The sequence below is a fragment of the Monocercomonoides exilis genome, assembly GCF_001643675.1.
Source record: "Monocercomonoides exilis strain PA203 chromosome Unknown scaffold58-502437, whole genome shotgun sequence".
Lineage (NCBI taxonomy): Eukaryota > Preaxostyla > Oxymonadida > Polymastigidae > Monocercomonoides > Monocercomonoides exilis.
Window position 1 is genome coordinate 469,799 of NW_027150603.1, and position 27,702 is coordinate 497,500.

Here is a 27,702-nt window from a genome sequence, read left to right on the forward strand (position 1 = left end):
TTTTTCACTTGTTTTCTCATTTCATCCACTTTTCGAAAAAATGAAAATTTTTTAAGAATGATGATTTTTCGTAAAAAAATTTAAGATTATCCTTAATATATGTTAGAATGTTAATTATGCAGATATACAAATAAGCTTTGCAAATTTGATTTGAAATGGAAAAATGAAAAACATCAATTTCGGAAGTTTTGATTTTTCCAACCAGTAACATTTTTTCAGCAAAAAATTACGTGAGTGTCCAATAATATATAGAGTTTCAAATGAGATACAGCTTATAAAATTAAAAAATTGTCTTTTATACAATCAAAAATTGCATTTTTTCGAAAAGTGGATGAAATGAGAAAACAAGTGAAAAAGAAACGTGTGAAATGTGAAAAGTTTTAAAAATAATAAAAAGGATAAGACGTGTAATGTTGATGTGGCTTTAAATTTCCAGAATGTTATATTCATGGAAAGACCATCAATTTAATGATCAAAAAATAAAATTAAAAAATACCGAGATCTCAAAGTTAAAAAAAAATTGTTAAAAAAATTTTTCTGTATAAGTTAAATTTATTAAAATAAACATTTCTAGTTATTTTTTGTTGGCATCAAGCTTGTATTAAGCCGTAGCCAGCTCTACAAAATAAAGGGTGGGGGTAAAATACAGGTCAGAGTAAAAGTGTAACCCTATAGATATTGAATTGAGAAATGACTCCTTTCATTGTGCATGCAGCATAGCTGGAGAAGAGACGTTTCAAGACGTAGACGAAGAAGAAGTTCAGGAGTTATTTTCAACAAAGAAAATAGATTTATGTATGGAATTCAACGAAGAGAAAGAAAAAACTATTTTGCAAGAAATACAAAATTTGCTATACACAAACTGGTTTCCTCGACTTGACAGATCATTTACGAATAATGCTCGGAGCGTGCTTAAAGATTATGGAAACAATTCTATAACTGCTTGCAAGTTGTTCTTTGAAAATCAGATGAAATCGAAGCCGGAAGAAATAATCGAAAAAGATCCAGAAAACTTTTACAATGTAATTGCTGAGTTTGGTAATCTCCAATCGTTGTATTCAGGCTTATGTTTGTCACTAATCCTATCTCCATGCAGCGAAGCAAGCTGCGAGAGAATTATTTCGAAAATCAAAAACATAATTGGAGATAAAAGAAACTCGATTAGCCTACAGACTTTGGAAGCATTACGGCATATGGGTATGATATGGGAGTTTTCAAAACTTATTAAAGCTTATTTTTTTATTATTAATATGATTATAAATCATCATTATTCATGTTTTTAATCATCGGAAATCCATGATTATAATTTTCAAATATTTTTCGAAAAAGGTCAATTTCAAGTTGTTATGGGTTGTGATCAAAATTGTTATATTGAAATGGCAATGCCGGATCTTCAGATAATTAAACCTCATCAGCTGGATAATGTTTTCACAGACGAAGACGGAGCGTGGAGGTGGTTTTACGAGAATGTTTTGAAAAACGAAGCGAAAATTTGCGTCCGTTGCAGAAGAAAAATGATTGTTTTCAAAGGCGAAAAGTTTTACAGATATTGGTACTGTTCAAAATGCAATAGAAAGAAATCTGTTTATGATGAAACAGTTTTCTTTGGGAATAAATTATGATTGGGGAAGGTTTTAAGAATCATTTTGTGATATTGGGAAGGTGCAAATATAAAGTTCATTTCGAAAATGCTGGGAGTGGATAGGAAAACTGTTGGATTCTGGTGCAGTGTCGTGAGAGTTTCATGCATGGAAATTTGGAATTTACATCAAAACCCAATAGGAGGAGAAGGAAAAGTGGTTGAAATTGACGAGGCTGTATGGAGGAGAAGAAAATATAAGAGAGGAAGAAGAAAGGAACAAATTTGGATATTTGGTGGGGTTGAGAGGTTGGAGGGAGGTGGAGCTGGTCCTCGTTTTGTGAAAGTTGTGCCTAACAGAAAGAGGGAAACTCTTCTACCCATCATTTTGGAAACAATTCAAAGTGGAACGACAATTATGAGCGACGAGTGGAAAGCATACTCCACTTTGGACCAATACGATTACACTCATAGAACTGTTTCTCATATCAAAAAATTTGTAGATCCAGTTCCGGGTGCGTGCACCAATACGATAGAGGGCTTGTGGGGTGCATTGCGCAAATCATTCCCTCAGTATGGAGTGAGAAAATCAATGATTGCAGATCATTTAGCTATGTTTCTGGTAAAAACTTCTTTGAAATATAAATTTCAAGATATTTCACCATCTATCGTTAAGTATAAAGCTGTAGAAAAGCCAGCAGAATATCTTGCGGAAGAGGAAGTCGAAGATGAAGATACCGAAATCCCTCAAATTGAAGATATTTTGGGAGATGAAGAAACTGAGGAAGAATCGTCAGGGCTCGAGACAGAAGAAGAAAAAACTTCAGATTATGAACCATAAATGATTTATTTTTATTTTTATTTTTTATTTTTTATTTTTCATCCACACACATTTCCGATGAATATAAACATGAATTATGATGTTTAGTGATCATATAAATTACAAATAAATATGTTTTAAGGAGTTTTGAAAACTCCCATATCGTACCCTTATACCAGCATTACTTCATATTTGACTTTAATCTCTGTTTTTTATTTGTCTTATAAAAATTTATATCATTTCATTCTATTTTTCAAGTTATTCTAATTGAACAAACAAAGCATATAAATCATATTCAAAAATACAACACTTTCAACGTTATAAAATGATCTTGAAGTTTTGAATGATTTCTCTTTATATGTTTTTAAAAAATGAAAAATCATACAGACATGTGTTTTTATCTTAATATAAAACGTTCATTCACTTTGTCTAACATCGCAAACTTGTGGTTTTATGTTCCAGCAATGAAGGACTTTGAAATTGAAATTTCACGAAAGATAGTTTCAAATGATCAATGCAAAATATAAACAAAATAAAAAAATATGAATACACTTTCTCAGCATCATCATTTCTAACCTTTATAATTAAATGAATATTGACTTGTTTGAGTGTTAGCATTTAATCATTTCATTCGATTGATACAGCTTGTGGAATGAAGATTTCTTCACTAACCTTCATTCAAGAAGTTATTTATTGCCTGATCCATTCCTTAATTCTTCTCTTCCTCTTCCAAAAACCATTCGATTAACTTATCATTCCTTCTTTTACTATTTTGACATTAGCAATTCTGCCTGGCCCGTCCAAAAAAACAACACAGCTATGCCACTCTGTGAAGAGAGCTCCGCACGATCAAAACATTTTTTATCCCTTTGCATCTTGCCAAATGCACTTACAGTTTCATGTTTTGGAGAAATCTCAAGAATCCTTCCCTCTACAGCTGTGTGGATGAGCACTGCTGGATCACTGAGAAGATGATTCTGCAGGAAAAGCTGTCACTTAACTTTCTAAACAATATTTTTGCCCACGAGCTCACTCCGGCCGACGAGACATTCAACTGCGACGATTGCCTGCTCTTTACAGAGGCTGTCATGCACTTGCAACAGAATCTGCTGCACCTGTCATTCTATTAAAGTGCTGCTCCGCTGTGAAGCAAATGGTGCTGGAGATCGCGTGGCAAACGCTGAGTCCAACTGATGCACATGTTGTGTTTGAGATCGGGCGAGGGGAAGAGACTACTGCGATGCACTTTCTGGAGCAGATGCCAATCTGCGAGGTGGGTGCACCGATGCAGTCGATTGTGCTGCGGAACGAAGGTGGGACGAGCATCGACAACAGACTGGAATTGTCTGATGTGAAGCGGCTGAATGCGTCTGCAACTTATTTCCCTCTGTTTGAGTGTTCTATCACGAGAGGGATTGTTCCTGCTATAAAAAGAAGGCAATATATTGGTGCTTCCATCCACTGATACAAAGAAGCAACTTAATGAGGATTCAGATCATGTTGGAAATCAGATACAGCGCAATGAGTGAGATGAATGAGAATGTGGAGGAGGATCAGAGGGGAGAGGAAGTGATGGTACAGAAGGTATCACACACATTGAAACTGAACTGCAAGCTCTGCTGGCGGAAGACGGTTTTATCGCGAAGGAAGGTGAAGAGCTGTTTGTACATGAAAAAACGACAACAATTCCAGGCTCCTATTTCTCCGACGCTTAGCCAGCTGTGAATGATGTCACATGAGAGAATTGGCTTTATGAGTGCGGAGAGTTGGATCATGGAGAAGAGGCTGGTGTGTCTGGTGTGTCCGGCATGAAACTGCGTCTAGCGCCGCAGAAGAGGGAGTAAGAGAAAGGAGAGAAAAAATGCATCATGTTTGAACGGAAAGAGAGCCATCCGCTGATCTTGCCGTAGGTTGTGACGATTCATCCGATCAGAGGAGAGATTGCAAAAGGACAGAAATGCGTATGTGATGTGTAACTTTATGTGATGCATTCGGTTATACTAATGAATTCATTTCTGTAGCTTTCGCCTTCGATGAATTCGAAATGAAATTATTCAATTGAAAATCAGAATTCTTCTTCTTCTTTTGCTGAGAATAATGTTGAAGCAAGTTCAAAAGTTTTTCATTCTTTTCGTATCAATGTTTCCCTTCAACATGTCGTTCTTCTTCTATGAATGATTCTTCTTCTTCTTCCTCTTCTGTTGTTGCCTCCAACTTTAACTCAGGCAGCATTGATGATCACTCCACCGTCGCCTCACTCTCCACACAGCACTCTCAACTTTGGAAAAATCAAACGGCTTCCTTCTTCTTCTTATCCTATGCCTTCTCAATCTTCCTCTTCCTCCTCTCTGGAAATTTTCCCACATCAGCCAAGCATCCGCAAACAGCCATCGAGAGTGAGTGTCATTGAGGGCATGACGAAATCTCGGGGCATTCAGACAGCCACACGACTTGAGCAGTTCCACCCTATCCTGGAAAAAGCGAGAAACGAAGAAAACCAGTTTCTATTGGCGCCGGCTAGGCAGCCTGTTGATCCGCTTTCAGCAGCTGCTGCATTTACACTGCAATCGCGAGCATTGATCAGTTGCATTCAGCTCAATGAGACCACGAAGCAGGTACTGGAAATAGCAGCACAGGCAAAAGTGGAGCAGAAGATAAGAATTTTGCAGAAGGAGAAGGAAAGAGAAGCGTTTGGGATGTACAACCTCAGTCCAACCAAGTCTGCCATGAAAGGAACAACAAGAAAGAACAAAGGGAACTTGGGTCCGCTGAGATAGTCGCGAAGTAGCAGTGCTGGAGGAAGAAGGATGACTGATGAAGAAGAAGTGAGCGGAGTGAATGTGTCTCTTCCTCCCTTGTTGAATCCGTCTTCTGGCTCTTCTTCTGGTTCTGGTTCAGTTTCAGTTCCATTGTATTCTCAGCAGGGAATAGTACAACAGTTCTCTATGCAATCACAAGGGATTCTGGGAATTCAAGGGCTTATTCCAACTGGAGCAATGAACAAGCAAGGAAGCGCAGTTCGTTTGCCTCCTTTGGGGATGCAAGACTCAAATGAAGGAGGAAAAGCACATGAAGGGAGGATATCGTTGAAGAAGGAGAGGCTTTGCGAGTTGGATAGATTGCCGGATTTGTATGGAGATGATTTGGAACGAGGGATGAGGAGGATTCTGGTGAAAGAAAGGAAGACAGAGAATGGGATGACGGTTTCAGGGAGCCATACAAAAAGATATTTTTGAGAGAATCATTAAAAAGCAGCTCGGCTATCAGATTTTCGGAATGCGTGGGGCTTCTTCCCTTTTGTCGATATTTCTGTTTCAGTTGCCGCTCAGTGCAAACAGAAATGCATCTCTTTCTTCTATTTCTGCTTCACTGTCATCTTCAGTTATCACTTCTTTATCCCCATCTTGTTCCGCTGTTGCATGCATTTCTGGTTCGTTATTCTCTTCTTATCCTTCTTTTCTCCTTTTCCACTAAATATTTATCATCACAAAAATTTCTTCAATCCTTTTGACCACATTTCCTTTCAAAATATTTTATTGGATCAAGAACTTTGTTTTCTTTAACTTTAAAAAATGGAAAATAAGAAAGACTGATAAATATTCATCTTTTTCTCATTTTGATTTATGAAAATTTCCTTCTGCGGCATAATTTCTCTGTTTCTTTTTCATTTCTCTCTTAATCTCTGATGCAGATATCAAATGGAAAGAAATCCAATCAAATGACATGAATGAAGAAGAAGAAGAAGTGTGTGAAATGTTGTTGATGTGTTTGAAGAAGAAGAAGAAGATGGTAATGATGATAAATGAATAGAACGAGATGATTAATTGTTGAAAATTGTGAAAATGAGTGTCAATTTACATCAACGGAGAAATTCATTGAAATTCTTTTCTTCTGTCTCTTTTTCTTCTGGCAAATAATAATTTCTGAATCCTTTTCACTTTCAGCTCAATCTCTTCAACTTTTTCCAACAAAAAAATACAAAGCACGCATCAATCTCTTTTTCATTCCATCTATTCCTTTTTCACTTCCCCTTCTTTCACAAAAAAAATCATCTTTCCTCAAAAATAATTCTTCACCTAAGCTGATGCAAGACATCTTCATAATATCTCGCATTCCATCTGTCTGTCTGTATTTTTCCTTCCCCACTTTTCTTCTTCTTCAAAGCGATATAATCCCTCATCCTTTCAGCATTCAAAAAACAAAATAATAATCACTTCAAAAAATATTCAACAAACCTTCTAAACATTTTTAAAGGCAATTTTCTATATTTTATTCCATTGACAAAGCTCATTTCCCTCCAATAAAAATTCATTATTCCTTCCATTTCCAAATATTTCTTCATCTGATTCGCTAATCGTCCTTTCCAGAAGTCATTTTTCTATTAAATGCATCAATTTATTGTTCTTCTGAAAAATGAGAAATTTATGCATTTCCTTCAATTCCATCTTTCTCATTGAAAAATATCCTTTTTCTCGTATGAAAATATCATCTCCAATTCCCATCCCAATCCCTTCATCCTGGGCACTTTCCATATGAAATCGCTGTCCGAACTTGATAGTCAGACTGAATAACGAGAAATAAAGCTTTTTATTCATTTTCATTCATTTCGATCTGATTCTCTGAAATCAGTGCAAAAGCTGTCAACAACCAGATATTCGTATAAAGAAAAATAAATAAATAGCAAACCTTCTTCTCTATTTAAAACATAAAATCCTTCTTCAGCGCCTTATGTGTCCACAAAAATTTGTTTATCCAAGGAATACTGCTTGTTTGAAATACGTTGCTCTATTTCTTAAATAGTTGAAAATATAGAACAAAAAGAAGAAAAAGAAATCATTCCAATTCTTTAAGTTTCTATCTCAAACTTAAATAGAAATATTGCGTTTCATGACTTATGCAAATGGTATTATTTCTTTTTCGAAAACAACAATAATAAAAATTTAAGCAAACATGTCAATATCCATTTCTTTTTCATATTGAAGTGCAATATATTCTGAATATATGTGTTAGGCAACTTAGCAAAAAATAACAAACAAATCATATTTTTTCCAAACAATTGTAAAGCCCAATTGCTGATCTTTGATTTTTGATAATTTTTTTAAAATTGTTATGGAACATCAAAAAAAGTTAAAATTTGAAAATGTGTCAAAATTTTATTAATAATATTAGTGAATGAATATTTTTCAAAGAAAATTTTCGCATTGGACACCTTGAAACATACGAATTAGAGATTAAAAAAGTCTGAAGTGAAAAAACTTTAGTGATGGACATGAAGGCAAAATCTTCTTCACGTCACTCAGGTTAACAAAAAACGATTTCATAAACAACTTTTGTTAGCTTTGTTGTATTTTTATGAATTAATTACCAAAATTTAATTTCTGCAATATTTACAATATGCCTACAAATTTAAAGGTTTAAAATTTTGTTATTTAACGGCAAAACATCAACTTTTGAGCAAACCACTAAAACACTCATCGTTTGATTTTTTTCTGCCAATTTTTTGATATTATTTTTGTGTTAAAAAATATTCATTGCACCCACATTTAAGTTCATGGATTTTCATTGTTTTTGTTTCAGCAGGTCTCACACTCCCATTTGCAAATTTTCCTCTTTATCCTCCAGAGCAGAAGCTGGAAAACGATAAACAGAAAATTGAAAAAACCAAATAAAACTGAAAAATGCTGAAATTTCTTGAAGCAACAGACAAACAGAGGTCAAACGAATGAAGAAGATAGCCTGAGCTGCTGCCAAAAATATAACAAAAAAAAAAAAAAAAAAAAAAAAAAAAGAGAGAGAGAGAGAGAGAGAGAGAGAGAGAGAGAGAGAGATGCAGATGATTTCCAAAACTATGCCAATTCGGCTGCTGAGCTTTGTGTTGCATACCAAACAGCACAACCCTTTCGCCAACAGCTAACAAGACGTTTGCACTGCTGCTTGTGCCAATGCTCTTCTTTCTGCCTCTTTCTTCCCATTCTCTTCCTATTCTCTTCTTTTTGCTCTTCTTCTGCTTCTTCTTCTTGCACAACCGGTGGGTGTCTTCAATGCGATGTCCATCTGCCTTCCCTCTTTCCCACTCTCTCTTTCCCCTTTTTTTATTCTCTTCTGCTTTCTTTCCCCTTCCACTCACTTGCCTCTTCCTTTGCCTTTGCCTCTTCCTTTGTCTTTGACACTCATCAGAGAAGAAAAAGAGTAAAGCATTGAAAATGCCTCCAAAACTGACCGAAACACACAGAATATCTGAATTGTTTGAAGAAAAATCCCACAAAAGACGAAGAAGAGGAAGAAGAGGAAGAAGAGGAAGAAGAGGAAGAAGAAGAAAATCTCAAACATTTTTCGAGTGTTCTCTGCCATCCCATCAGAATTGTGGCTGTCTTTCTTCTACTCTTCATCCGACTCATTCTCATTTGCTGCACTTCCTCCTTTCATTCATCACACTTTCTGTGAAATCTGATGACCTCTGTGTTTTCTGATGTTTTGCAGAAGAACGAGGGAAGAGAAACACTTTTCGATTGCATTGGCTTTGCCGACCTCTGAAAAGAAGAGAAAGAAGAAGAAGTTGATGATAATGAAACGATAATGTTGATAATAACGATATTAAAGTAAATGAGGATGATGATGATGAAGATGATTGTAGAGTGTGCGATTGAAGATTTATTGGTACGCACACCAAAACAAGAACAGCAGCGCAGATGAAAGAAGAAAGCAATCGCAAATGGCTGTGGCCTCAAGGAATTGATGTGCAACTGCCAATGAGAAGCAACACGATGAAAAATGTTGTTTCTTTCTATTTCCTCTTTCCTCTTCTCAGCAGCTCAATCACAAAAGGAATGGCTAGAATTTTCTATTGATCTCAAGATAAACATTCCATTTGGTGCTTTTCTGATACAGCATATGATGATGATGAAAATAGTGCATGGAGAAGGATGATGTTTGATGTGCGTTTGATGAAGAAGAAGAAGAAATCCTTTTTCTTTCCTTCATATCTTTGTCGCTTCTGAGAATATGTCAATGAGTGAACATAAACCCATTTCCTTTTCCAAAACAATGCTGGCGAATGAAAAACAAAAAACGTTCGAAAGAATTGTTTCTATGGCATCTTCTTCCATTCTTTGCTTTCACAATCATCATTGTTGTTTGTTATTTTTCTTTTCAATCCCTTTTCATTCAAAAAGCAGCCTTCAATCTGATTCTGCCTCCTCATTTTCCCTTCTTCCTTTCTCCAAAACAAATTCTCCCAGCAAATAGAATGCGTCAGCCATTTCTATCATGACTTTCATATTCCTATCATATGAAAAAATAAAAAGCAAAAAAAAAAAAAAAGTATTTTCATTAAAATACTCGAATAAAACAGAGTTTGTCGCATACCAATCGCTTATTGCATCCCTTCCTGCAACCACTTTGCATCAACAAAAACTGTCCATTTTCACTCATTCCAGTTTTTATCCTTTTTCTCTTGAACTGAAATTCCATCTCTATCTGTGAGAAAAGCACATCAAAAACCCAATCCAAAAGCTCATATAACCTTGTTCCATGCAGCCCATCCCTTTTGCGAAAAGTGTCCATTTCGGCCAATCTTGGCAAAAACAATCATTTCTTTTAAAACATCGAAAATCTCTTCAAATAAAAATATCACAAATAATCCACCAAAAGACACACATTAATATGTGGTGCAGAATCACAAAACTTCCATCGCTCACACCTCTTCTGTTCATCTATTTTCATCAATCTTCACAACATTCATTTATTTCACAAACGCCATTTCTCATGAAAATACAGGTAATAAAATCATTTGCTCTAAATCATATGTTGTTCCATCTCAGAGGCAGATATCGCTGGACGGTGAGTAACAGCTGAAATATCAGAACATCAACAAAAATTTATTAATAATTCTCTATTATTCATCGGATCATAAATAAATGTCGAAAAATATAAAAGGAAAATATTTATTTTTGATGTTATATGATACGCAACGTTGAAAAAGGGAATTAATTTTTAATTGAAGGGCCCATATTAGTCTGTGACAGAAAATAGAAAAGAAAGCAGTTTGAGACGCATGGTTGTGGCAGTGTCAGGAATATTATATTGTGTGTGGATAATTAGTGTGGGGTGCATGTGCAAGGGTACCACAAGTGATGGAGCAGGCTTTGGAGAGAATTCAGCGAAAGAAGGAAAATTGGATTATTCTGAAGGCACATGGCCAGAAAAGGCTCAAAACAACAAAATTGGAGATGGCCATTTATTTGACACACATATTGAAGGAAAAGAAGGTAGGGTGAGAGAGACCTGGAAAGAAGAGAGAATGATGAAGAAAAATACAAAACAATTGAATGAGAGAAGTGGAGAGGTTGGGAAAGTCCAAAAATGGGGTTTTTGTGAAGAGTGGAAAATGTGGGGAAAGGAGGGAGTGTGCGGTGGGAGTGGGGTTGAGGGAAGTGTTGTTGGGGTCAATTCATCATTGCAACTGAATTCATTGGCATTGATAGAAAAAAGTGGGGAGAGTGTGCTCAGGGCATCAGATGGAAGTTTTGTTGAGGTGAGTGGATGTGTTGTTGGAGTTGAGAGAGAGACATCCCTCTTTGATTTTTGTGGAAGCTGTGGATTGTTCACCAACATTTCCCTCAGATCGTCTTCATCCTCGACTGAACAGATATTTCCACCACTTTTCTCTTCAAAAGCAATGGAAGGAGAGATTTCAGAGAAATGCCATGTTTCTGTTTGCTCTTCTCATTTCTCATCTTTTTACATATCTTCAGCCCCATTTATCTTATCGCGCTTTGTCACTCTTTCCCAATTAGAATTCTTCAACATCTCAACAACTCCATTGAAAACAACACATCCGGCTGAAGGGTTAAGCCAAATGGCGTTTCTGATGAGTGGATGTGAGTTTGAGTCAGTGTGGGATGTGTATGATGGGGGTATTGTCCCCTCACTGAACAGCCCCTCATCTTCCCTGGATGCCTCAAATACTTCATTTGTCAGATGCTATCGATCACAGAATATTGCAATCAGCGGGAGTGAGGGGAATCCATCGAAACAAGTGAGACAGAACGAGACGGACAATGGAACAAATTCATTCACTTGGTGCGAATGGAATGGCTCTAAAACAACTGAAAATAATAATATTCTCAATGATGGGACTTCAAATGGCGGAGCGATTTGCATGAATAATCTGGCATCGGGAACTCTTTCATTGAAATATTGCTCATTCAACGATTGCTATGCATATGCTTATGGCGGAGGAATCATGTGCTATAAAATCAGCTCAATCAAGGCTGAAAACAACTCATTCAATGCTTGCACCGCAAAAAATAATGGTGGTGGAATTTTTGCTTACGAAATTTATTCATGTGTCAGGATCAGCGGGTGCGAGTTCCAGAAATGCACAGCAAAAGAATGTGGAGGAGGCCTTTATCTAACATCTTTTCAGGTTTCTGGATCTTCATGTATTGGAACAGAAAATGGCAAAGGGGAAAGTGCTTGTGTGTTTGACTGCAGTTTCACTTCATGCTCAGTTACAAATTCGCAAGGTGGGGGCATGTGTTGTTCCACTGTTCCTGCTGCATTCAAAATGAGGAGCGTTCAGTTTATTTCGTGTTCGGTAGCATCAGATGGCGGAGGATTGGATTTTGATCCATGTCAATCAATAGCTCCAAACAACAACATTTATAGTTATTTTCTCTTCTTCCATGATTGCAGGTGCACTAATTCTATTCCACATGGCCATGATGTATTTTTCCAAGACGATTGCAATCATTTTTCATCGAATAACCCGTTCTATGAATCGTACACAACTAATAGTGATGATAAAAGAGTGTGCCATTTTTTTTTAAATGGAAGCAGTTATGTGTATCAGCATACAGAAACGAAGGGTTGGTTGAAGGAAGGTCCAAAGGTTCTATCTGTCGGGGTGAATGGAGACGACTCCAATACTTTGTGTGGGATGAGTGAGGCCGCACCATGCAAAACATTGTGGCATATGGTAGGGACTGATTTTGTACGACTATGCTCAAAGATCACAGTACTTGATGGGAAGCATGTGAGCGAAAAGGAAACAATCAATATTGGGGAAAAGAAGATTTCTGTTTTGGGGAAAGGGAAGACAGTGAGTGTGATTGGAACAGGAGCCCTTTCATCGTCTTCGACAACGCTGTTTTGCATATCTTCTGGTCAACTGGAGGTGGGGTATGTGGGGATCGATCACAACGCAACAGGAAGTTTATCACCGAGTGTGTTTGTGGTGTTTGATGGGAGCGGGTCGCTTTCGCTGGAGGATGTGGTGATCGACTCTTCCACATCAGGAGGGAGTGGAATCTCGTCATCTGTGCTTGAAGTGGCGCTGGGGCAGTTGAAGATGATTGATGTTGAGATCAAAAATATAAAAATGAGTCAACCACTATTTGCTGAACCATCATCAACAGGATCATCATCAGGAGAAAGTATGCTTTGTAATTTGACAATTCGGAATGTCAATCGGACAACAGGAGATGGAGTGGTGATGGCAAAGAATGTGAAGGCAGGAGAGACATTTGTGGTGTGGAACACAACAATAGAAGGGTGTGAGTGTGTGAATGGGAATGGGGGAGGGATCAAAGTTGAACTATTATCATCGTCAAGCAAAGCTCTAATTGGAGATTCAACATTGCACAGCGGAGGGATAACAGCATTTAATCAATGCAAGAGCAGTGGATGTGGAGGAGGAATATTTCTTTCTCTGGGAGATACAGATGCGAAGTTTGAGTTATCAGGAGAATTGATATTTGATAGAAATGAGGCAGAACATGGAAGAAATGCATTTATTTTGGCAACTGATCTGAACAAAACGGTCACAAATGGATCGTTCAAGTTTGATTATTCCTCAATGATAAATGATAAAACTCTTTTTGTTGGAAGTGATAACTTTCATTTAAACAAGGATTTATTCATGTTTCTGATTCCATACAGCTCAATTGAGATATTTATCTCATCGAATGGATTTGATGTTGCAAGATGTGGAAGTGAAGAAGAGCCGTGCTTCACAACGTGGAAAGGGATGGAAAACATGGAAAGGGGGAATGGAAATAAAACAATTCAAATTGAAGGATCAACAATTATTCGAGATTCTTTCAATGTTTCCAACTATCAGATCAAAAAGAGTGTAAAGATGGGAGAAGAAGATACAAAAGCGATATTGAATTTTGAAAAGGCAATTGGAAATCAACTGGAATATTTCATGGAAAATGATGAGCATCTTGAATTGATGAATATCCAACTTCAACTGTCAACTGGATTTGAGAACTCAGCCAAAACGATTATTTCCAACAAAAATGGAGAATTGGTGATAACTGGATGTTCATTCCATTCAGAGGCTGGAGTTAATAATGGATTTAATTGTGTATTTGTGGATGCGATTGGAGGAACTGTGGAAGTGAATGATTTGTCGATTGAATCATGCAATGTTGGAAACAGCATATTTGTCATTCATGATTCTGGAATTACTTGCCATTTTGTGAATGTTCGTGTGGATTCATTGAATGAAAGCAGAGGATGTCTTCTTCTGATCAAAGGAACTGAACTAACAACAAAGATAAATGAAGTGAGTGAGGAAATGAGTCTCAATATTAATAATTCATCATTTTCAGGGGTGAAGAGAAGTGACAATGGAGCAAGCATTTTGGAGTCAAAGAGTGAGAAAAAGATTTGTTTGATTGTAAATTCGAGCAACATCACCGAAGACAAAGCAGAATCAAGTGAAAAAGGAGGTGCGATATTCTTCACATTGGGTGCATCAGGATCGATGAAGATGATTAAGTCCGAAGTCAGTCAATGCAGCTGCCCCAATGGGAAAGGAGGAGGAGTGTATTTGGCAACAAAAGAAACAGGGTTTCTTGATTTCACATTTGTGGGGATGAAATTCAGCGCAAATACAGCAATAGTGGGAAATGACATTTTTATCGAATGTTTCAACATCACATCCCAGATTAATGAAAGCCAATTCCAGTTTGATCTTCGAGAAGGCCATTACACTCGTTTCAATGCGATATATGGAATTGATCTCTGCGAATACACAAGCGATACGAATCTGATTGGATTTGTGACTATCCATCAGAGCGATACGATCATTGTGAGCAGTGTGAATGGGTCGAATGAGAGGCAATGCGGAACCAGCACACTTCCGTGTCATTCAATTGATTGTGGATTGATGCATCTGACTTCAGATTTCATAAGTCTGATGTTTGTTGTTGAAGAGAGCGTGATTGGTGAAGAGGCAAGTCTGAAAGAAATGAGTTTAAGCTCAAAGAATAGAGACTTGTGTGAAGTTGAGGTGGAATCAGGGATTGAAAAAACAAAGAATGCGCTGTTGACAACAACTGGAGAAGTGTCATTTGTGAGAGTGAATTTTGTGTTTGATTCGAATTTCATTTCTTCGCATGAATCACTGATGTCGCCAGAAGGAGGAATCCTTGAGGTGATGAATTGTTCATTCAGCTCAAAACAATCAGCAGAAGAAGGAAATGTTGCTTTTACCATTATTCCATTTCACATTTTCAACATGGCAAAGGGAGAATTGCAACTTGATGGATGCACAATATCAAATCTCGTGCTTCAAAAATCTGCATTGCATCTTTCTTCTCAACTTCCATCAGTGATTTATTTGTTTGAGATCAGCAATTCAACTATTTCTCATTCGCTTGTTGAAATTATTGAATGTGGAAAATTAACAATCAAGAATTTCAACACAGAAAATATCACAGTTGAGGGAAATGAAGAATCATTGATATGTTGCCTGTCAATGAAAAAGACGATGCAATTGACAAATTGCACAATAAGTGGAATCAGTTCAAAAATCACGAAAGGAAAATTGATGAAAATGGAGAATTGTTTGGATGTGAAATTTGATTGTTGCATTTTTGATGGAAGTTCAAAGGAAAGAAATGAGAAGAATTTGAATGAAGGGGAAGAGATGTGCAGATGGGATGGATCCCTTGTGGATGTTGTGAAGAGTTCTGTGACGATGAAAGACACAACAATCTCGAATTCACCAGATGGTGGAATAACAATGAGAGGTGGAAATGTGATTATTGAGAAAGGAGAGTTCATTGACAACAATCCATCAATTGAAGGATATCCATCGCTGAGAAGAAACATCATCTGTTCAGATTCTGGAACATTGAATGTGATGAGTTTGAAAGGAGGAGATGGAGTTTTGCCAAATTCATCACTTTGGATGTTGGATGAAGGGTGCAGTTTTGAAGGAATTGCTTCAGAGAGAGAATCATCATTTTTCATTCCAGTATTGGAGAGTGTGGAAGCAAAGGAAGAGACAGATAGAATGAAACTGACATTCAAAGGATTGCTTCTTGTTCCATGTAATCTGTCATTCTCAGTTGTGAAGAGGAAAGGAGAAGAGAAACATATTGAGCATTATGATTTTGATTCAAATGGGGTTTTGTCAGAAAGAGAAGCAGAAGGGAGCGTGGCAAAAGATCTCATCAGAAGTTGTGGAGATGAAATAGAAGTGAGTGTGCATGTTTTATTTGGGAATAAAGAATCTCCTTCATCAACAACTTCATTCATTCTGAAGAACAAAAGTGAGATTGAGCCAAAAAGAGAAGAAAACATTGTTGAAAGTGGAAAAGGAGGAAAATCTTATTGGATTATCATTGTTCTTGTGTTGTCAATGTTATTTTTGATTGTTTTGATTGGATTTATTTTGTTTGTCGTTCGGTGGAGGAAGGCAAAGAGACGAACAGAAGAACTGGAGGAGATTGTGAATGACACAGTGAAGAAGGATCCGAAGGCATTTGAGATGGTCACGATGGAGATGTCACCAGAAGAGCAGTGGAGGAGAGAGGAGAGAGAGACAGAGAAGAAGAACGAAGAGAGGATCAAGAAGAGGGTGTATGATACGAATATGCAACATTCTGAATCATCCGAGCATCTTCTATCTGAGAGTGGTTCGACAGAATACATTCTTGGAAAGGATTCGGACAAGATTCCAGAATGGGTATTGGAGAAGGTTGAGGAAGAGGAAATAAGGAAGAGAACACCATCTCCATCGGTCTCATCCACTTCAACAACTTCAAATGATTCAGATTCAACATTTGTTCGAGGAGATGATCTGTGCCCCACCACATCATCGATGTCGAATCTGGTGGATGCAATGGCCTGCTCATCGCCTCATGAAAAGCTGATTGTGGACTTGAGGGATTCGTTGTTCATGTTGTTGCATGGAAAGAACGAGAAGAAGGAGATGGAAATAGGCACTCTTCAGGAGAGAGAACAAACAGCAGCCCAAATCCTGTTCTGGGTTGCTAATCTTGCTCTCCACTCCTTTGATGAAATGGAAAACCCTCTTCAATCTCTTTCCAATCTGAGTCCGCATATTGTGTTGTTCTCAGAACATATGGTCATTTGCATTGTGATGCACTCTGATTTCTCGTCTGATGATGATTCTGATTCATCCTCCATCTCTTCGTCAACTGTTGTGACATCAGCCAGTGATGATGATGATGACAGTGACTCTCTTCCTTCATCAGCGTTTGAGGATGATGAATACAACAGGAAGGAATGCCTGAGGTGGAAGGCGCCAGAGCTGCTGATGAACAAGAAGATGGGTGCAACAAAAGAATCTGTGGCATTCTCGATAGGGATGATGCTGTGGGAGTGTGTGACACTGGAGATTCCGTTTGGGGAGTATGAGGCAGCGATTGCAGGAGACAAGATTGTTTGTGGGGAGAGGCCGAGGATGGGGGATGAGCACTCGACTCTCGAAGAGGTGGTGAAGGGGTGTCTGTCAGGCGAGGAAGGGCTGCGGCCGACATTGGGAGATTTGAAGCGGGAGTTTCTTGGGCACTTTCCGAAAGAAGTGGTGGTCATGACAGTTTCGGATGCAGTTGCGATTCAGTCTTTGATGTATTGCGAAGCGAATGGACAGGATAATGAGAATAATGAGGATAATGAAGAATAGGGAAGTGCCAGCAGCAGTTGCAGTTTGAAATAGTTTGGAATTGGAATGAAGGCGAGCAGAAAGAGGAAATGGAGGAAATATGGATGAATAAATACGGAAGGAGTTGTTTTTTTGATGAAATGGAAACATCAGAGCAGTCACATTACCAGTGGTTGCTTTGTGGAATTGAAGTTAACCAGTTTTTTATTTTAAAAAAAAATTTTTTTTTCATTTTTGAGAACGTGTTTTGATTTGTGGGAAAGCCACAAATGAATATTTGTTTTTATTGTGCTTGTTTTTTTTTTCACTAGATTTTGTCATTCACCAAAACAACTGTTTGTGTTTATCTTTTTTTTCATTTATCAAGCCTTTGTGATTGTATTTCACTTTTGATTGTTAATAGACATGAGTATTTATTTTCTGTTGTTTTTCATATTTATTCTTTTGATTGATTTTCTAACACCTTTTTGAATGTTTTCACACATGGAGATTATGTTAAACCATTCTTATTTCGATTGTTAATCCGATATATATTTACAGTCATCTTCTTGTGTAACTCAAACCATTTTCGTTATTTTTGTCTAACTTTTCAATTTTTGTTTCATTCATTTTTTATTGATTGAGTGTTTTTCAGCACGCAACACTAACACAGTTTGAATAGTCAAGTTATTAAGATTTATTTTAAAACACTGAATTTTTTCATCAAAATAGAAACGCATCTAATACTGTTCGAAGGTTATCAAAAATTTAAGATTCTTCCATGTGGAAGGATTCCGCGGTTGAGAATAGCTTTTATTTTTTCTATTTTCTTTTTCAAAATAATCTCGGAATACCCTTTCATATTTTGATAATTAATAATCAAGTTAAAACATAATTCTTTTTTTTCATGTTTATTGTCTGAAATTCGAAATTATTGTTTTTGCTAAAATAGGATAAATGAAAAATAATCATACGAATGTCGTCTGTGACAAAAAAGATAAAAAAAAAAAGATGATGTCAAAAGATGAACCACAAATACATGATTCAATTATTGGTTAACAATTATAATATTTGATTGAGTCTTTGTGAGTGTGTGTTTTTTTGAAAATGATATTTCCAAATGGAGCTGTTAACGATTTTTTGCACAATAAATAACTTTGTGAAAAATCGAAAAATTTCAGAAATGTGACTTTGAGCAAAAACTTGAAAAATTGAATTTTTTTGTGACTAAAACGTTCATATGTTTACAAACAGCACTCATTTTTTACACTAAGCAATATTTTCAAAGGTTTTTTGGAAGTTTTACAACATAACCCATAATATTTTTTTTGTAAAAGTGATTTTTTCTAATAAAGTTTAAGATATTTATCAAACAAAAATTTTCATACAAATAATAGAGGAATAACTTCCAAGTTATATATTTTTAGAATGAATTTCATTTTGAACTTTGGAGAAATGAATGATTTTACTCATTTGAGAATATTACAGGTTAGTTAGATACAAAATTCTGATGTTTTTAATATCCGCAACTGACTTTAGTATTTTTTCTCATTAAATTTTTCAGATGATTGGAGGATTGTTACATGCGGAAACTTTTTGATTTCGAAGGAGAAACTCTGATGATACAAATGTTGCTTAAAAAAACAGAAAAAAATGAAAGGAGAACATTGTTATTTCTTGTTTTCAAGTTTGATATTGTTTTCAGTTCTTTATTGAATATTGAGCTGGTATTAAAACAAGAAATTGAAAAAAAAATACTGATAGAATTACTCATGAAGCAATGAAAGAATAATTCAATATAACTTTTCATGAACATCATTACAGTTATAAATAATTTCTCTCAACTCTTTATTCTTTTGAAATTATCATTCTCACACATCCCATTGACTGAATGCTTTCAACTAATTCATTTCTTCCTAAATTTTCATATATTCAACATTTTTCTAATAAACAAAGAATAACACACGAAAAAATTCAAATAGACACTTTCGATGAATATTACGAAAACAATAGAATTTCAAATTCACTCGGAAATACATCATTACAGTTTGCTCTTGATATTATTCAATTTTTGATCGTCATTCATATTTGATTTGAAATATTTTTTCTTTATTCGATTATGTGGAACAATTTTCATTTGTTTGTTTCATATGCTGTTTTTCTTTATTTTTCACAAAACAACTTTTTTCATAACTGATATACAAAAAGATTAAAGTGAAGATGTTGTATTATATTTTTCAAAATCATTTCAACCTGCTATTCATTAAAGAAAGCGAAGTGCTGTTTTGGAAGCCCGTTTCTGAGTTATTTATTATCGTTTTTATCCATTACATATCAAAGAAATATAATTTATTCTGATATCTTTCGAATAGTCTAAAAATTTTATAAAAATTGTTTTTTTTTGTCGAAGAAAAATGGTCAAAAAAATATGTAATAAAATATTTGCGCTTTCAAAAAATGCCAATGGAAATCGAATTTGGCTCGTTTGTATCAAATACGGTCACTAGTGAAATTTTGAATGAAAATGAAAACTCTGTGTTTTCAAATGATACTGAAAATTACAATGTTTGTTTTTATTTGATAAAATTTTATTATTTTTATTGTTTTTATATCACAGAGAACTAATGAAGAAAAAAATTCAAAGGACAAACACGAACAATCCAATAACATTTCAGAAAACGTTTGTTTTTTTCATGAAAAATTAAGAATTTATTGTTTTTATTATATTCAGTCATTTTCAACTCCACAAATGCAAATTCGCACACTTTCCGACAATTTCGATGAAAATGAGTTCATCAGAAGGGAAGAAGTGTGCGAAAGAATGATGTCGTTCATGAAAGAGTTTCTATCTCCATCACAAAACACTCATCACTGTTCTTCATCTTCAAATTGCACTCCAACTTCTTCAATTCCATCTCTTCAAAAAGTTTCGTTGCATAAAAAAAGTTCATCAAATAAATTACTCTCTTCAGATTCGACAAGAACACCATCGATAACTCACATTCTTCCTTCAGTAAAATACAGTTCGAAAAAAAGCAAATCCGACAAATATGACAGGGCCATCGACTATTCAGAATCAGAAGAAATAACAAGTGAAGTTTCTAAGTGCGATGAAAATGATGAAGTGGATGAAAATCCTTTGATAGAAGAAGAAGAAACTGATAATGAAGAGAAAAAAATGAAAGAATTATCCGAAAAAGATATTCACGAGATAATTGATAAAACATATGACGCCGTTGAATATCTGAGAAACGATCATATGTTTCAAGCGGAAAAAGCAGATACCCTTAACAGCTTGTCTTCTCCCTCAAAAACTCCTGCTCGTGCTTCTCCCCCTTCCACATCCTTCTCCGAACTATTTCAAACATCTTCAACAGATGTATCTCCTAATTCTCTCTCTTCCTCTCTGTCGTCATCGTCCATCATTCCTTCCTCCTCTCTCTTCTTTCATCCCACTAGAATGGATGAAGCAGTGAGCAGAGTCAGTACGGAAAAAGCGAAAAAATATTTGAACGTTGAATCGATTTGGTCCGATGCTACCAAACGAAAACATTCGTGGGCGAACCGCTTGCTGACAATATGGGCTGAAAAAGTGGAAATCGAACCTTGGCCACTGCATCATGAAGCAGCAAGAGGGTTCGTTTTGTTCTGCGGGAAAGAGTGCCACTACCCTCTTTCCTCCATATGCTACGTCATAATACCTTCTCTAAAAAGAATTAACATCATAAAAAGGGGAAAAAGATTAAGTTCTAATACTTATCATTCTTTAAGAGATGCTGTGAGATGTCTCAAACACAGCAGTGAAGTGCAAAAAACAGTTACAAAAAAAGAACCTGCTGTTCTTAAAGATGTCAAAAGAATAGTTCATTTCATTCCCAACACAATGCTCGATAAGGCGCTTGAATCATCTCTTTATCTCGTCGCTGTTCACACAGGGGCTCGCGCTGTTACACTTTCCAACGTGAAACTGTCAGATATCAAACAAGTTGTGAGATCAAAGGAGAATGGAAAACTGTTATGTACAATCCAGTACAACAGAACAAAAGCATCGCACAACTGGGGGCACAAGGTCACAATTGAAGGCGACGAAGATGAAGAAAATGATGACGATCCAGTCTATTGGCTCTCGTTGCATGTGTATCAAAAAACAGGAGTTAGACTGTCAGATTGGAACAACGCAAAAGAAAAAGCAAACCTCAATCATCTTGTGTGGCCACTGAGCACAGACAGCATGAGGGAGCGTTTTAAGAGCAGAGCGGAAGCTGCTGGTTATCCTCGTCATCTGTTCTGCTTCCACTCGCTTCGTAGTGGCTTCATATGCACCGCTCTTATCGCTGCGAACAAAGACGATGAAACCCAACGAGCAGTCATGGAAAAAACAGCCTTTGTTGCTGGCTGGCAACAGTGTCGACTTTCGCAATGCACTTACATCAAAGAAGCCGTGAAGCGAGCCATGGTTGCATCAAGACTTATAACATCCCATGATGATAGCAACCAAACAGTGTTCGATGAAACACTATTGGAGTTGGAAGTGTTTCATGGTGTTTCTTTTAAGGAAAAAGCGAAAAAAGAGAAAACCACAATGGAGAAGTTTTCGGAGTTCGTGAAAAGAAGAATGAGTGAGTATTATGGAGAGTTGATTGTGGAGGAAGCGAAAAGAGATAGACACATTAGAAACGGTTCAAAGAAGTAGGTTGAAGAAAATGAAGAGTTGATGATGGTTGCAGAATACAGAATGAAAGAATTAAATGATAAGAAAAAAGAAGAACAGAGAAAGACAGACCTATATACTGTTGCTTCGACGATTTCCAACATGTTCATACAAGATCAGCTCCTTGAACAAGGGAAGACACCAGAAGAAATGGCAACAATATTCTGCGGAATGGCTGAGAGTTGCACATCAAAGGCGCCGGTGAGAAAGAACAAGTTCAAAGTTGATCGAAAGTCACATTTAACAGTTTATGAGAGAAGAAAGAAAGAGAGAGAAGAAGTGTTGAAAGAGAGAGAAAGAAACGAAAAGAATAACATAAGAAGAATCATATGGAGGAAAGAAGATGATGACATACTAGTTAGACTTTATAATGAAGGCGAAAGAGCTACAGACATGATGAAGGCTTTCCCCTAGGTTAGGTTAGATACAAAGGCGACGCCTGCGTGTGAACAGGTCAGCAACGGGGCTCATGTGGACAAAAATCAATATTCTCGAATGATGCAAAAAAATCCAAGAAATTACGAAAAATTCCAAAAAATTTGAAAAAATATGTGTTTGTCAAGAAAATCTGATAAGACGATCAAAAATCGCATTACTAGGTTGCCCAACATCGGAAAGCTTCATCTGCTGATATTTGTTCATCGAAAAAGTGTCCAAATGAAAGCTTGAATTTTTTCGTTTTTTCATATTTTTTTTTATTTCTCACAAAAAGTTCTTCATTGAGAAATAATAGAAAACTTTTTTGAAAAAAAAATATTTGATCAAAAAAAATTACCACAATTTAATTTCGAATCAAAACTTGCAAGGGAAACACCCACAGGAACAATTAGCAACTTTTGGTTTTCAATTAAAACATCGTATGATTTATTAATAAATACGTCATCCGATTTTCATTGTTTTTTTAATCCAATTGTTATTCTGATTCAGCTTCTATCAAATCATCACTTTGTATGTTTTCTTTTGATATAACAAATATTTTCAAGTTACCAACCTTTAATTGGAATATTTGATATGCTTTGTTTTTCGTCTCTTATCAATTAATAACAATAGAATTTCTTCTTTGAGTAATTTTCACAAAATATGATTCGAAATTTCACAAAGAGCCAAGATCGCCTGTGTGGTCTTTTATTATTAATATTTGTCTTATTATAATAATTATATTTGATTTTTCTTTAAGTGGAAGAGCAATGAATTACAAAGGTTTGTTTTTTTTCATTCATCAAATTTATTTTACAAATCTTATATTCATTTATTTTAAAAGATAAATTCAATAAAAGCTTCGAACGGAAAAAGAAAGAAGAATCATTGAAAATAAGCAAGCATGCCATCCTTTCCCCATCGCAGCCCGGCTTTTTCTCTCCTCCTTCTTCGTATCTCGTCACTCCGCCTTCTTCTCCTGCTCAAATTATGCCTCCGCTTTCTCCTCTCCGCTTTTCCGAAACTTCCCAATCCAATATTTATGACAATGTGACTTCAACTCCTCATTTATCAACTTCAATGTATCCTTCTCGATCAAACACTCCTTTTCCTTCTCCAATTTCTTCGAAAAACAGAGAAAAAGAGAAAAATGGAGATGATGTTCCATCTTTGACAGAGTGGTTATTTCGTTTAACGAAAGAACCAAATTGTCCAAAAATTGACTATTATTCGTCAATCTTCAAATCGCTCCCTCCTCAACCTTCGCTCGATTCAATACGTGAGTTTTATCACGTTTCCATCTATCCCCGTCCTCTGTATATTTCAAAAAGTGAGGATTTGGATCAACTTTGTCTTGAAAATCTTCAAAAACAGGAAGAATTGGAGGATGAAAATGCTTGTTCTAATATGGAGGAGCAAAATTTTATTGACAAATCTTCAAAATCAAATAATGACCAACAAGAATGCACGGAAGGAGCAAATGAGGAAAGAAATTTTGAGGAGGAGCACTTATTTCATGATGGAACAACTATTCAACTCACATCTGCCAGTGTAAGTTCAACAGATTTTTGTGAAAGAATGAAGGAGTTTGTCAATACAAAGAAAACAGAAACATCACACGAAATTGAAATGGAGGAGGAATTATCTGGAGGAGCTTTGAATGATACAGTGGTTGGAGCAACAAACATTTCATCAACGAAAATGAAAAGAGGAAGACCAAGAATAAGAATTGCTGCAAACAAAAAATGCAACACAACATCTGCTCGCAATGAAATAGATTGTTCATTTGCAAATAAAAATGATAAACATCAAATGGAGAAGCAGATTGAAGGTGTTGATTGCATTTCAAATGAAGCAGAATGTGTGAACCATCAAGAAGAAAGTTCGTTCGGTTCATTTACCAAACATCAAAACCTGACACACAAAAAGTGCAAAAAAAGAAAGAAAAGAAAAGCCAGAACAGGCTCAAAAAGCTCGACAGAAAATGAGGAGGAGAATATGTTTGAAAGTTCAAATGAATTTTCTTCCACTGGATCTCTTCGCATTCTCCCGAAAAGGGTTAGCAAAAAAGCTTGCTTGGAAAAAATCAAAAGCATTTCGTTGGCAGAAAGGAGAAAGATTGTGAAGATGAATGATGGTGAGAGAAATGATGATAATTCTTTTTTTCAACATTCCTGTAATGAAAATGTTCATTGTGCTGGTTTGACGAATTCGCTCGAATTGAATGATGGATCTACATCAAGAACATTTAAAATAAGATCAAGAAGGAGTAATGAAAAGAAAGAGAAAAAGAAATTGAGTGATCGGAATGATTATGTTCAGCATTCAAAAGTTGGTCGTCCGAAAATGAAGAGGAAGTCAGTGTTGATGACAGAGGAAAACAAGCAACTCATTCATCAGAATTTTGAAGCTATTAAAGCAGAGAACAGAACATCTAAAGAGTCAATCTTATTCGATGACAAAACGAAAGAACCATTAACGAATATGGATATTTATGGAGTTTCAGGAGATGTATTGAGGCCTTTAAATTTACACACACCAGCTTGTGAAAATCCTGTAGACACTTCACCAAGAAGTGGTTACCAAACACCTTCAAAATTTTCTGTTGCGCTGCGAACATTTAGCAAAGAAACATTTGAGCCTTATCTGAAAACAGGCCTACCAATTAGTAAGGATAAGAAAAAAACACATGCTTGGGTTTATGCAATGTTTGTTTCCTTCTGCAGAAAATTCAAACATGAGCCTTGGCCACTCAACATGGATGCAGTGTATGGATTTATCAAACTGTTAGGAGCTGCAGTTGGATATTCAATAAAAAGTTTGAGAGACTCAGTTCTTCCATCATTGTATTATATTTCATGGTATAGAACTAAAGAAATTGTTACACAAGAAGTAAGAAAGATGGCATTGTTGGCAATAGCGGAAATTCAATTTCAAAGAGATCAGTTGTTTGACAATGATGAATTGGAGGAGTTTCAATGTGTCACAAAACATAAAGAACCTCTTATTGTTCGGGACTTGGATAGAATCCTTTCTTGCATTCCAGATTGGAATGTGGAAAAGCCGAGAGAGGCTTCTCTGTTTCTTTTTGCTCTCGCAACGGGAGCAAGAAGTTTGACATGCTCCAGAATTCGTCTGAGAGATATAGTGAGAGTGTTTTCAAAAGGAGGTTCGTCATTTGTCAAGGTCACAATCAATTTGGCATGTGGTAAGGGCATTAGGAACGATGATCACTGTGTCACGGTTGAAGGTGACATCAAAGAAAAGAACAATCTGAACGTGATATGGTGGTTGGAGGAGTATTTGGTAATCCAATATGGATTAACATTAACTACATTCGACACTTGGAATTTGGGTGAACTGGGATCTCATTTCCTTTGGGGAATGAGGAAAGGTGCAATGAGGGCTCGTTTGCAAAAGCGAGCGAAGCAAGCGGGCTACCCTGAACAGATGTTCGGATTTCATTCTTTTCGTTCCGGGTTCATCTGTTCAGCACTGTTGAAGATCGAAAACAACCCAGAGTTGAAAGAGAATGTTCTGGAGACTGCAGCGTACATTGCCAACTGGAAACTTGGTTCACCTGTGGAAATGCAATATGTTGACAGAACGACTCGAGGTACTATCGTGGCAAACAGATTGAACTTCCCAAGAGAAGTTCTTGAGGAGGATGTTGTGTTCAGCGCTGATCTGTCAGACCCTTCAGTGTTTCATAATATTGTCATTGGTGAAAGTGAGTGGAAAAGGGACTCAATAATAGACACATTCAACTTTTTTGTTCGGGAGGTTGTCAAATGTGCATGCAGAAAGTTTCACTATCCATACGTTCACTGCATCAAGTTGTGTCGAATGGCTGCTGTGAGGTATCTGAAACTGTTCAACAAAGAAGCAAGGATGTCAGAAAAGTGGGTGCAGAAATCGAAGGAGTTGGTGTTGGAACAACTGAAGCGGAAAGGAGGTGATATCGTTTCAATCGGTACTGAATGTTTGTCAACGATAAAGGAATATCTCGATGGTACTGTGAAGTTGGAAGTGACTGGTAAGGAAATCAGAAAGAAAATCAGAGAAAGAAGAGAATGGAATTTCATCACAAACAATCCATCAAGAATGAGATGGTCTGCGAAAGAAACAGAGACTCTGGAATCGATGGTGCTCGATGATTGCGACTTTGAAAAGATCAGCGAAGTTCTTCCACATAGATCTGCAAATGCATGTCGTGACAGAATAAGAAACATAATCAAGAAGCAGAAAAGGCTCAATTTGTTACGGGAAAGTGGAGCGAATCAAACTCAAAGTGTTGAGGATGATGCTGAAGAAGAAGGAGATAATTTTTATGAAGCATTTTCAGATGAAAGTGATGGAGATCACGTCAAACCAAACGGTGATGAATACTAAATGTTTCAGTTATTTTCGTTTGAATTCATTATGTCTGAAACATTGAACATTCCTGTTGAAGGCTATCAAATGTTATTTTTTCAAGAATAACATCTGTCATTTACGCAAGAGTCGAAAAAGTCTGTCAAGTATTTTTTCTTTTGCATTCGACTATAAACAACTGTCATTTAATCACTCATTTTTGACATTTTCATTGTTAAATTGGTTTTAATATATTCATTATCTTTTAATTTAATCGTTTATTGACTTTTTATTCAGGGTTTTTGTATTGTTCACTTGAAACAGGTTAAATTGGTTTTCAATTCAAAAATTAAGAATAATGATATATATTTCTAACTTTTTCACATTCCAAAAGTGAAATGAAACGAAATGGAGTGTTTTATATTTGTGAAATGGAAAATCTGTAACGTAAATGAAACTCTGAAACGAATAACTGAATATAAATCATTATATGTATTTTATGAATTATCATGGTAAAATAACTTTGTTTTCGAAAGCGAGGAGAAGTGTTGTTTATGAGTTGATATTCTTTAAGTACAAAAGATTCTGGAACATAATGATGAAACCTGTTATCTCCACAACAAAGAATGAAAAATTCAGAAAAAAGTCAATTAGTGAGTTGAATTTCAAAATTTAGAACATCACAATGCGTAAAATGTTGTTCCATGACTTTAGGAATGCATGTTTCATTCATGATTTCTTTTTGAATAATTCAGAAATCGGAAAATGAATTGAGAAAAATCATCAGTATCCTGCAGTTAAAACAAATTTACAAACATCATGAACGTAAAGAAAAATATTTCTAAAATTAAAATCCATAACAAATGAAAATGTATTGATTGAATTCGTTGAAAAACTCTCTTTTCACATTTTCAATT

At 36.0% G+C, this 27,702-nt stretch overlaps 10 protein-coding genes across 10 annotated transcripts; 8 read left to right on the top strand and 2 right to left on the bottom strand.

Moving 5' to 3' along the window:
- Positions 1 to 1,688: 1,688 nt before the first annotated feature.
- MONOS_13515 (putative Uncharacterized transposase-like protein) lies at positions 1,689 to 2,420 on the top strand (the record flags this gene model as incomplete). Its single annotated transcript, XM_067866227.1, has 1 exon — positions 1,689 to 2,420. One exon carries the CDS (start codon positions 1,689 to 1,691, stop codon positions 2,418 to 2,420), a length of 732 nt encoding a protein of 243 aa, XP_067719925.1.
- An 862-nt stretch (positions 2,421 to 3,282) lies between these two features.
- MONOS_13514 (uncharacterized protein) lies at positions 3,283 to 3,864 on the top strand (the record flags this gene model as incomplete). Its single annotated transcript, XM_067866226.1, has 2 exons — positions 3,283 to 3,338; positions 3,480 to 3,864. 2 exons carry the CDS (start codon positions 3,283 to 3,285, stop codon positions 3,862 to 3,864), a joined length of 441 nt encoding a protein of 146 aa, XP_067719926.1.
- Positions 3,865 to 4,573: 709 nt separating this feature from the next.
- On the top strand, positions 4,574 to 5,176 carry MONOS_13513 (uncharacterized protein; the record flags this gene model as incomplete). Its single annotated transcript, XM_067866225.1, has 1 exon — positions 4,574 to 5,176. One exon carries the CDS (start codon positions 4,574 to 4,576, stop codon positions 5,174 to 5,176), a length of 603 nt encoding a protein of 200 aa, XP_067719927.1.
- A 30-nt stretch (positions 5,177 to 5,206) lies between these two features.
- On the top strand, positions 5,207 to 5,635 carry MONOS_13512 (uncharacterized protein; the record flags this gene model as incomplete). The annotated part of the gene is made up of 1 exon (XM_067866224.1): positions 5,207 to 5,635. One exon carries the CDS (start codon positions 5,207 to 5,209, stop codon positions 5,633 to 5,635), a length of 429 nt encoding a protein of 142 aa, XP_067719928.1.
- A 2,347-nt stretch (positions 5,636 to 7,982) lies between these two features.
- On the bottom strand, positions 7,983 to 8,371 carry MONOS_18270 (uncharacterized protein; the record flags this gene model as incomplete). The annotated part of the gene is made up of 3 exons (XM_067871274.1): positions 7,983 to 8,029; positions 8,109 to 8,143; positions 8,247 to 8,371. 3 exons carry the CDS (start codon positions 8,369 to 8,371, stop codon positions 7,983 to 7,985), a joined length of 207 nt encoding a protein of 68 aa, XP_067719929.1.
- Positions 8,372 to 9,650: 1,279 nt separating this feature from the next.
- Positions 9,651 to 10,158, bottom strand: MONOS_13511 (uncharacterized protein; the record flags this gene model as incomplete). Its single annotated transcript, XM_067866223.1, has 5 exons — positions 9,651 to 9,680; positions 9,765 to 9,875; positions 9,922 to 10,011; positions 10,056 to 10,125; positions 10,154 to 10,158. 5 exons carry the CDS (start codon positions 10,156 to 10,158, stop codon positions 9,651 to 9,653), a joined length of 306 nt encoding a protein of 101 aa, XP_067719930.1.
- Positions 10,159 to 10,452: 294 nt separating this feature from the next.
- MONOS_13510 (uncharacterized protein) lies at positions 10,453 to 17,998 on the top strand (the record flags this gene model as incomplete). Its single annotated transcript, XM_067866222.1, has 1 exon — positions 10,453 to 17,998. One exon carries the CDS (start codon positions 10,453 to 10,455, stop codon positions 17,344 to 17,346), a length of 6,894 nt encoding a protein of 2,297 aa, XP_067719931.1. The 3' UTR covers positions 17,347 to 17,998.
- Positions 17,999 to 20,053: 2,055 nt separating this feature from the next.
- Positions 20,054 to 21,997, top strand: MONOS_13509 (uncharacterized protein; the record flags this gene model as incomplete). Its single annotated transcript, XM_067866220.1, has 1 exon — positions 20,054 to 21,997. One exon carries the CDS (start codon positions 20,054 to 20,056, stop codon positions 21,995 to 21,997), a length of 1,944 nt encoding a protein of 647 aa, XP_067719932.1.
- Positions 21,998 to 22,018: 21 nt separating this feature from the next.
- Positions 22,019 to 22,429, top strand: MONOS_13508 (uncharacterized protein; the record flags this gene model as incomplete). Its single annotated transcript, XM_067866219.1, has 1 exon — positions 22,019 to 22,429. One exon carries the CDS (start codon positions 22,019 to 22,021, stop codon positions 22,427 to 22,429), a length of 411 nt encoding a protein of 136 aa, XP_067719933.1.
- A 666-nt stretch (positions 22,430 to 23,095) lies between these two features.
- Positions 23,096 to 26,824, top strand: MONOS_13507 (uncharacterized protein; the record flags this gene model as incomplete). Its single annotated transcript, XM_067866218.1, has 3 exons — positions 23,096 to 23,130; positions 23,193 to 23,215; positions 23,277 to 26,824. 3 exons carry the CDS (start codon positions 23,096 to 23,098, stop codon positions 26,822 to 26,824), a joined length of 3,606 nt encoding a protein of 1,201 aa, XP_067719934.1.
- Between the last annotated feature and the right edge of the window lie 878 nt (positions 26,825 to 27,702).